Source organism: Diospyros lotus, unplaced genomic scaffold (assembly GCF_014633365.1).
Source record: "Diospyros lotus cultivar Yz01 unplaced genomic scaffold, ASM1463336v1 tig00010963_1, whole genome shotgun sequence".
NCBI classification, from domain to species: Eukaryota; Viridiplantae; Streptophyta; class Magnoliopsida; order Ericales; family Ebenaceae; genus Diospyros; species Diospyros lotus.
This window is the reverse complement of record NW_026267115.1, coordinates 232,501-242,372: the sequence shown is the minus strand read 5'-3', so window position 1 is coordinate 242,372 and position 9,872 is coordinate 232,501. Positions and strand designations below refer to the sequence as shown.

At 34.9% G+C, this 9,872-nt stretch overlaps 1 protein-coding gene across 4 annotated transcripts in view; it reads left to right on the top strand.

Annotated features, from left to right (window-relative positions):
- Nucleotides 1-1,120: 1,120 nt before the first annotated feature.
- Nucleotides 1,121-9,872, top strand: part of LOC127793489 (OVARIAN TUMOR DOMAIN-containing deubiquitinating enzyme 12-like) — an 11,181-nt gene continuing 2,429 nt past the window's right edge. The window contains exons 1-6 of one of the 4 annotated variants that reach the window (XM_052324237.1): nt 1,121-1,307; nt 2,547-2,709; nt 3,779-3,967; nt 6,033-6,106; nt 8,621-8,675; nt 8,788-8,862. In XM_052324237.1, the coding sequence (XP_052180197.1) occupies nt 3,803-3,967; nt 6,033-6,106; nt 8,621-8,675; nt 8,788-8,862 (369 nt within the window). In that variant the 5' untranslated portion in view covers nt 1,121-1,307; nt 2,547-2,709; nt 3,779-3,802. Of the gene's footprint in view, nt 1,308-2,546; nt 2,710-3,775; nt 3,968-6,032; nt 6,107-8,620; nt 8,676-8,787; nt 8,863-9,872 lie in introns of all 4 variants that reach the window. The other 3 variants (XM_052324235.1, XM_052324238.1, XM_052324236.1) reach the window with 3 other exon arrangements.

The window sequence follows — 9,872 nt, the reverse complement described above, 5'->3', positions numbered from 1 at the left end:
TAATGATGTATGCAAGCCTAATTTTTTTTTCTCTCTCTTTACATCCCTTGCTGTCATTGCTACAAGATTTTATGATCTTTTAAAGAATGAAACAACTAATTTGCTTCAAGTTTTATGATCTTTGTTATGCGATCTTCTGGCCATAGAGTTCACTTATATATGTGTGTGTGTGTGTTTTTTTTTGTCTTGATGGAATAATCAAACTAATTGCTTTAATTTTAAAGTAAATTAAGAAAGTAAGTGCAATTCTTAGAGTTTGAGATTAAACTCTTTGTTTTCAATCTAAGGAAATCTTTTTATAGAAACCTAATCTTGTAGAGTTCAAGGCACACATTAAGATTTGTCATTTTTCTTTGAAATTCTTCTAATCCTCTCCATCTCTCAGACTCCAAGAACTGCACTTGTTTTCTTGGTTTAGTCTAAACTTTGAAGTTATCGATTGATTATACTATTAAGGAGAACTAAAGAAAAAAAGCGAATTCATTGGTTGAGATATCGCAGAATAAAAAAAATCATAGAACTTGAAACAATCAATTGTTTCATAATTGAAATATTATAGAACCTTATCATAATGCGATGGGATTATTGAGACTTTCTATTTTTTTCTACATGTATTTATGTGGATTGAGAACTTATGGGGGTTCTATGCAACTCTTATTAAGGTTCGTAAGTAAACCCTAATATTGAGATTGCAAAATATAAGTAAAAAGGAGAAATGAGGAAATAATTGATGAGCTATAATAGATAACTGATGATGAAAAAAAAAAGTCAATTTTTTTTTTTAATAGATATGACAAAGAAAAAGAGAAAGAGAAAGATAAAATAGTTGCAATGTGTTAATGACACAAGAAATTGGTATTTTTTCTAAAATATATGCATAATTAGTGTCTTTTTCTCAAAAATCAAGGATGCTGTACGGAACTTACCATCTTTCCTAGCGTTTGAAACTGCAACAAGAAGTCAAGCACTAGAAAGGTAGGACTTATCAGAATATTCGAAAGGGGAAAAACTAAATATACTTACAAATTGAGGGTTGAAATGAAATTTTGACAAAAATGGGAAACGCGTCGGCCTGGCCCAATTTTTCTCCGCCGCTTCTTCAAATACGGGGTCGGCATCAACCAACTACCGTAATACAATACAAGTCCTAACTGTACCGACATCAGAAATTTCGCACGCAAAGTTGGATAGTTTGATCATCTGCCGATTCTGATCCCCGTCTGAGGATCGCTTCTCTTTTCTCTAGTGTGTACGATAACGCGTCCCGATCAAAATTAACGTAGAAGTTCATCCATTGCAATCGCCAGGTAATTGAATTATTTTTGTTCCTGTGATGCGAATTCAAGATCAAAGGCTTCTTTTTCTGTTTCTGTTAGAATTAGTAGGTTTTGATCGGATTGCCTGCATTTTACTGAAATTTTCTGTTTCTGTAGTCGCGCATAAGGAATCTGTTATACTCCCATTAAATTTTTTATTGTTTACCTATTTGAATCGGCGTAGAACCGCATCGATTGCAATTCTCAAGGTAATTAAAATGATCTTGTTGCAATGGAGATTAAACTTTGTGGTACGGATTCTAGATCCAACACTTCTTTTTCTTTTTTCTATAGGTTTTTGTAGGTTGATCGGATTGCCTTCATTTCACCGAATTTTTCTGTTTCTGTTGTCTTGCGTAAGTTTTTGACCTATAAAAATTGGCATAGAAGTTCATCCATTGGAATTCGTAAGGAAATTAAAAAGTTCTCGTTTGTGTTTGGAGATTAAATTCTGCAATGTAAATTCAAGCTCCAAGGCTTCTTTTTCGTTTTCTCTTTGGCTTTGTAGGTTTTGGTAGGATTGCTTGCATTTTACTGAACTTCGTTTAAGGTTTAGGGTTTGGTAGGATTGGCTGTTTGCAAGATAATTAAAATGTTCTTGTTACTGTGTTTGGAGATTGAAACTATGATGCAAGTTCAACATCCGAGACTTGTGTTTCTTTTTCTGTTTGAATAGTTCGTTTTGATTGGAATGCCCACATTTCACGGATTTTTCTGTTTCTGTAGTCGCAGGTAAGCACTATATTGCACTTTTCTATTTTTCTCCTCAGTTTTTAATTATTTACCTATATTATGATCAGCTGGATATATTGTAGCTATGTAAAGGATTGAGCTATTTTGTGATTCGGATTCTTGAAGAAGGCTAATTCCCTTCTGTGATATGTTTGAACCCTGGTATTTCTATTATAGGGGTTAACTTGTTACTCAATTTAGCTGTTTGGGGTTCTATAGTCTGCCTCCACCTTTTCTTTTTTCCCAATCCTTACTGACCCCTGGCCTATTTGGAACTTGGCTTTCTGCAGGAAAGTCAAAGAGTTACAAAAAGGAATGGAAAAATGAGGAGAATCTTCTAAATTCTAATAATATAATAAAAGCTGGATTCTAGATTTTGTTTCTGGCATGCATAATTTGTTCCAATTTTGCTACTTGTGTTTTAAATTTCAATTATTCCCTGTGAGCAACTTCTTTGCCACTCAAAACATCAATCATTACTGGCTCTTTTGTTTACAGACGCATTACTGCACACTCCTACTGCTGAGCAGCAAAGTAGACAGTTGAGCAGTGCTTTCGATTCAAGTTCATAGAGAGAGGGAGCTTTTTCTAGAAAGGGCTAAACAAATACTTCATATATTATCAAGAAAGAGCATATTTAAGAGAGGGAACTGTTAAACATGTAAGTACTTTAATTTCATAGGGGGATCACTTATGCATAAAAAATTATACATGTAAGATCTCTTGATGTTTTGGCAATTCATTTTCCAGTGAAAAAAAAAAAATCCTAGTCTTCGGCATAAGATGACATTACCCTTGCCTAATTTCCACTGTTTTGCAAAGGGTGTTGACCAAATTTGATCGGCTGAGATACTGAAATTCCTGGAGTGGACGTTTATGCTGAATTTAATCATGCACCAGTCTCATGAACAGTCTGGGTGATACCCGTGTCTCTTAATATTGATTTATTCTTTTGGCATCCTTTCTTCATGGCTGAATTGCCCATGCCCTTACAGGATTGTTTTCACTTTGTTGCAAGGGTAGAGTAGGCTGTTTCTGCTTTAGTTTTTCTCTCATTTATGATTTATCCCGGGACATTGTGATCCAGTCTAGTAAAAAATTGTTGATTTTTTTTAAACTGTCATAAACAATTGTATCTAACCAGGTAATAGATTTGCTCTTGTATGCCTCTTTCTGCACATAATTTGAATTTGTGACTGCATAAAGGATGTGATGGTTGTCTTTCTATTTATGTTCATGTTTTACTTGTAGAGTCTCTTGGCAAGAAATTAGATATTTGACCAGTACAATGCAGACCCTCTTTATGTTAAAATTGTTTTTGAGTTTCAGTTTCTCTTTTCTCAGGGTGTCATCATGACTTGTCTTCTGTTGTGGTGCTCTCTCATGTTGCACTAACTTGCATCAAATTTAGGAGGATCTCAGTAAAGTTCATAAGATGGTTTTCACATATTTAACAATGTAAACAATACTAAAACAATTCCCACAGATTCAACAGTTGTAGATGATGCCGCCCTGGGAAGTTTCTCTCTGTAATTCTATTCATTTATGATCACCATGTTTTTCATGGCTAACTTGTGCATGCTCATAACCTGACATGAACTTCAAAATAGGTGTCACCTTAATTATAGTGTCAAGGAATCCATGTGTGGGAGGCAGTAATTACTCTAGTGAAGCTTATTATTGCACTTGGTTCTAACTTTTATTTTTTTTCTGTTCATCACTTGAAGAAGCTCAACGTAGGGTGAAGTTACATCATGAGAACTGGAACTGAGAGCATGGGTGAATCTTCTAGCTCAACTTCATTAAGCAGTCAACGGGATGTTGATGATGATAGGATGATTGCTGTTGTACTGTCTGAAGAGTATGCAAAATTAGATGGGGCAGTTGGTCGACGACTTTCCAACCTTGCACCAGTTCCTGTAAGATTATTGATTGGCTCTGGTCTCTTCTGATTTAGAATTTCGCTGCTTTCAGATTAAGTTTTTCGAGATAAATATGTCCTCGGGGATTCAGTTGGAATTCTTTTACGTGCTAATTAAAGAATTTCTCTCTCCCATTACCACTTGCACATCAGTGATAAGAATGTCCATGGGTTATGTGAATTATCAAAAAACTAAGCCATGCCTGCAGTGTTCTCACATTCAGGATTGTATGTATGATGTGTTTTCAAGTCATTGTAGTTTCTTCCACTGCACCATTTAACTTAACATCCTGCTGACTGCTTAATGAAGTAGAGCTAGAACATTCACCCATGCTCTCAGTTCCATTTCTCATTATATAACTTCACACAACCTCGAGCTTCTTCAAGTGATGAAGAGAAACGAAAGAAAAGTCAGAATCAAGTGCAATAATAAGCTTCACTCAAGTAATTACCACTTACCGGTTACAGATTTCTTGACACTGTAATGAAGGTGACACCAATTTCAAGTTCATGTCACGTTATGAGCATGCCCAACTTGACCATGAGAAACATGCTGATCATAAATGAATAGAATTACAAGGAGCAACTTTCTAGGGTAGTATTATCTACAACTGTTGTACGTGTGAAGCAGTTTTAGTATCTTTACTTTGTTAAATATGTGAGAACCATGCTAGGAACTTTACCGAGATCCTGCTAAATTTGATGTAAGCTAATGCAACATAGGAAAGCACCATCCCATAAGACCAGTGACCATAACACCCTGCCCAAAAACTCAAAAACAAATTTAACATAAAGATTGTCCGCTGTGTACTGATCACCTATCTATTTCTTGCAAGGAGATTCTAGAAGTGACACATGAATATGATATAGAAAGAAAACCATCTTATCCATGATGCAATCACAAACTCAAATTATATGCATAAGGTGACATATGAGAGATGCAAATCTCTTACCTGGTTAGATACAAGTGTTTATGACAGTTTAGAAAATTTAACAATTTGTTATCAGGGATAGAAGTCCAATGAGTTTCTGTTTCCTCCTGAATATAACACGTTATAGAAGTGTCCATCTGTCATAAAACTTAGATATTCATCAATTTGCAAAGTTAACCTTTAACTAGCAAAGTGATTGACATGAAAGAGAAAAGTAAAATGAATATGAGAAATCTGTTTTTCACTTTACTGAAAGTGACCTTTTTCATGCTTTATTAAACTAAAATCCACAGCAGAAGCAATTCTTATTATTTAATGTTTGAAGTCCAAGCCTGCTTTCGGGTATAATGTTTGCACATACTCCTCGAGTTTTTTTTTATCAATTTTGTTTTTGGCCAGATGGCGGAAGAACTTTGTTGTATTTTTCTTTTCCAATTTTCAGAGCCTTCTCGTATGTCAACTAAGTGCTTTTATGGTGCCCGTGCCTTCACATTGCAACTTTGCTCTTGGGTCCTGGGTTTGGACCTAAAGCTATCAACTCGTTAACCAAGGAATACAGTTGGCATTCAAATAATATTTATTTTACATAATTGTAATTGACCTAATGATTAATGTAAAAGGTTGTGTACTAAAATTGTGGCAAGTGATTCTTGATTTGTTGTGCATTTTGGCTATTTTGTTATCAACTTATTTAACATCAAATAACTGAACTAAGATGCAAATTGAGGCCATCATCCTTTGCTTTTGATTTGCATTTTTTTTTCTTATTCAGTCACCGTTTGATGGTTTAGTATATTTTCTAATTGAATACTATATAGAACTCCAAGGTTTCAAACTATTTCAGGTTATGCTTTGAAGTCAAGAATGCTGCTACCTTGGAATTTGATGGTATTTGTGAAATAAGCATCATTTGGCATATTCACACCCAAATGTTACTCATGGGTGTTGATTTAAAAGAAAACTTTTGGGATAGTTTGTCCTTGGTAGCAAGCTGTGTATTCTTTTTATTAATGTGTAGTAATTGCATAAAAAAGAATGTGTAGTTCTCTTATAGTTTTACTAGAGGTTTTCAGTTTTGTAATGACCTCTTGTAAATATTTTACTAATGTTGGTATTTCTGAAAATTTTCAGCATATCCCAAGAATAAATTCATTCATCCCCAATGTGAATGATGCTAGTTTGGATCACCAACGGTTGCTGCAGAGGTATGTCTCATATGTTAGTTGCAAAGTTATACTTTTATTGCTAAAGTTTTTTTATGTATTGCATATTCTTTTTTAGTTTCTGAAAATAAGATTTAGATCACATCATATTTTTAACTAGGCTCTAAACTATTAGGGTCTTGAAGCTGTCTTTTCTCTGGAAAAAAAAGTGCACCAAAGAATGTAGACATCTGATATTTTGTTTAATCACTAAGTCACAGTATGATTTTTTTTTTCCCACTCCTATAAATGAATTCTGGAATCTTAGAACCTTATAGACTCAAAAGTTACAAAATTTGCATGTTGTCAAATGTTTCTTAAAAAGGATGGGCTGTAGAATTTGGCGGCTGCTCTTTTACATGGGATTGGGAGATTGCTAACAGTAAGGGTTAGAGCTAGCTCTCTATCTCCCCCCCCCCCTATCTCTCTCTCTGTCGGGATAGATTTAGACTTGTAGTTGAAAGTCACAATCATGTTTAGTGTCATGGACTAATACTCTCTCACTGCATTTTGCTTTATTTAATATTAATTGCACATGCTGCCTAGAGATTGATTACTTAGTCCACTATATGAATTCTTCTTCCTTGTGTATGTTGACACAAGTATGAAGTTATTCACTTTCTGTACTTTGTACCAACTACCACACCATTAATTCTTAAGTTTTTCAGTTAAGCTTTTCTTCGTATTTGTCTGGAGGGTACCTTGTAGTGATGGTGGACGTTCTTCCATTGTGTCCTCAAATGACAGAAAACATTTCTTTCCATGAGGGGATAAGTGTACAGCTGACCCTCCCGAGGCCTCTGAATATTTAGTGCCTTATTCAATTGGTTGCGCTTCTAGTTAGTCTTATTTACATAGAACCCTCTTTTCTCTTGGTTGTTGCTCCAAAGTTATATTTTATAGCATTTACCATACTTCATTAATCCACTAAAACAATAACCATTAATAAAGAGCAAATATCATGGTACTTATTTCATCCATAAATAATTAATGAAAATGATGCGGGCTTAATGCATTGATTTCCTTTATGGCTTGTGTCACTATTGTTGTGGCTCCATAAATCTTTTATCACTTCAACAATATATGTTCTTCTGTGTGTGTGTGTGTGTGTGTGTGTGTGTGTTCTGTGCAAATTCTTCCATGTTAATTCCTAAGGAACCTTAATATAGGTTTCTTCAAGAATGTTCAAACCATATGAAATCTTTATTCTCTTTCTCCTTATTTGACAAATTGATTATTCATCCTTTAGCCATAAACTGAAATTGGTTTTCTGACATTTTTCTTTCTTTCATCTTGGATTTTGTTAATTTCTTGGTATGGTAGTTTTATAATTAGTATATCCCCCTTGTTTCTATATAAAGTTATTATATGACTTTTCCTCCACACGATTGGTATGGTTCTTAGTTCTTGAATTTCATTCAATAGTCTTTTTGACCAAACCAGACCTACATCTCCCAGGCACTTCTAGACCTTAATAAGAATATTATCTATTCCTAAACCTCTCCTTCTGAATCTTACTCAATAGAAAGTTTGCTTCAGAGGCTTCAATTATAGAAAAGACACTCCCTAATCTGCCAATTATTGCCTTTTTCCTTTTCTTTCTCTCTTTCCTCCCTAAAGCTAAGTTCTATATTACACACACACACACACACACACACACACACACACACACACATATATATATCTTTATATACATCAATAACTTTTCAAAATAAGTCCACTTGGGCATCTAAATTGGATGTGATTCAATAAATCCATCTTATTTACATATCGAGAAAAAGAAAACCAACTCAGCAAGGCAGCTGACTCTAGAGATAGCTTTCATTGCATGAGAAAGAGTTAGAAGTCTCAAGTGCTTTCAATAAATGCATTGTCCTTCCCATTCCTTATTTTTCAGGCATTCAACATGCTTCTTTTCTATATTATTACTATAGAATTATCATTCTTTGTTAAATTGTTACCTATAAATGATGTGAGATCTTGCTAGTCATTCTTTGTTAAATTATTACCTATAAATCATGTCAGATCTTGTTAGTCTATGAATATACAGCAAGGGTTGGGTGCGTGGGTGTCATAAATAATTTGTTTTCAGGACTACTTTCAGTTTCTTAAGATCACTATTCTTCCTCAAATGTTACCTATGAAGTCAAATTTACCAAATCAGCCCCTTTGGGAAGAGGGGTTTGTGTAGAATATAACCCCTCAACTCACTCCCCCTTATGTGTGGGTGTGATAAACATATGCTCATGCAAATGTGCTTGTTTCAGAAAGAGATTATTTCTGTTCAATCCATCTATGTTTGTTCTTATCCTTTTGATGCAATTGTTCATGAACCCAAAGCTTCAAATGAGTGTGCCTAACAGGGCTTCAGGAACCACAGTTTCATGCTTTCTTTATTTAAATTATGTAGCTTGTGTTTTTAAGTGAGGTAGCTATGTATCATTGTGTTAATAATCTTAGCTCTTTTTTTTTCTTAAAATAAGGTAATAGGTGGTTTTCTTTTCTCTCTTTTTCCAGATTAAACGTTTATGGTTTGTATGAAGTGAAGGTCTCTGGGGATGGCAATTGTCAGGTTTGTGCGGTTCTGTAATAATTCGTATTATAGACAATTGTCAGGTTTGTGCAGTTATGTAGTAACTATTTTTTAATTAGATGTTTATTCAATTCTCTTTTTCTTTTGGCAGTTTCGTGCTCTCTCAGACCAGATGTATAGGTCGCCCGAGTATCACAAGCATGTTCGCAAAGAGGTCGTGAAACAGGTTGTTATAGAACAATTCTTAAGTGGCCAAAAATCTTTTATACTGGTGCATTTTGTGAGGCTAGAATTACAGTGCCCCCTGCAACCTGTTTTGGTTTGTGTTGTACTCCTGAGGGTACAAAATTTTCTCCCAAACCTAAAGATGGCATTTCATAAAGGGGGATTAAAATCCTTAATGAAATGGAACTTAATTGCAATCTTCTGGTAAGGATTGAGAAACAGAATAAGACCCTGAGTGGTAGCATCTGGACTACTGCTGTTAGTGTGTTAGTTGAAAAGCAGAATAAGAACCTGAGTGGTAGGATCCCTTCTTCACAATAACCTTTAGCTGTTGTCCTGTATCATACCTAAAACAACAATCACCAGCCTTAATCCCACTAACTTGGATCAGCTACATGAGTTCTAGACCTCCAACCATCTCTATCCACAGCCGTATCCTTTGTAAGGCCGTTATAGCATGTGTCATCTTAAAGGGTTTTCCACTAAGTTTGCTTTGATCATCTTCTCCCTCTTGTGCCACAAGCTCTCTCTATTTCATCCACCCACCTTACAATTGCATGACTTGCATCTATTAGTCTTTTTTCTCACATATCCAAACCATCTAAATCGTGACTCCCACATCTTATCTTCAATAGGCATTATTGTAACCTTATTACTTATGATTTTGTTTCTTATTTTGTCTTTTCTTGTATGGCTGCCTGTCCAACTTTACAATCTTCTATCATGCATACCTGTAATTTATAACGAATCCTGATTATTCCCATTACCATTGCAAGCTTCAAGAGTATTGCTGGAAACATGATGCAGCCTTATAGTAATCATCATTGGCACCCTAGAGACTACCACTGGCTCCACCACTAACTCATGGTTTTCATTAATTAAATTGCCACCAGCACTGCTAATAATTCACTACCAAACCTTCACCAGTTGCATCATTGGACTTATGATTACAGTAAAATAAACCTTTCATGACCTTTTGCATTTCGTACACTGATTTCTGGTAAAGCAGAT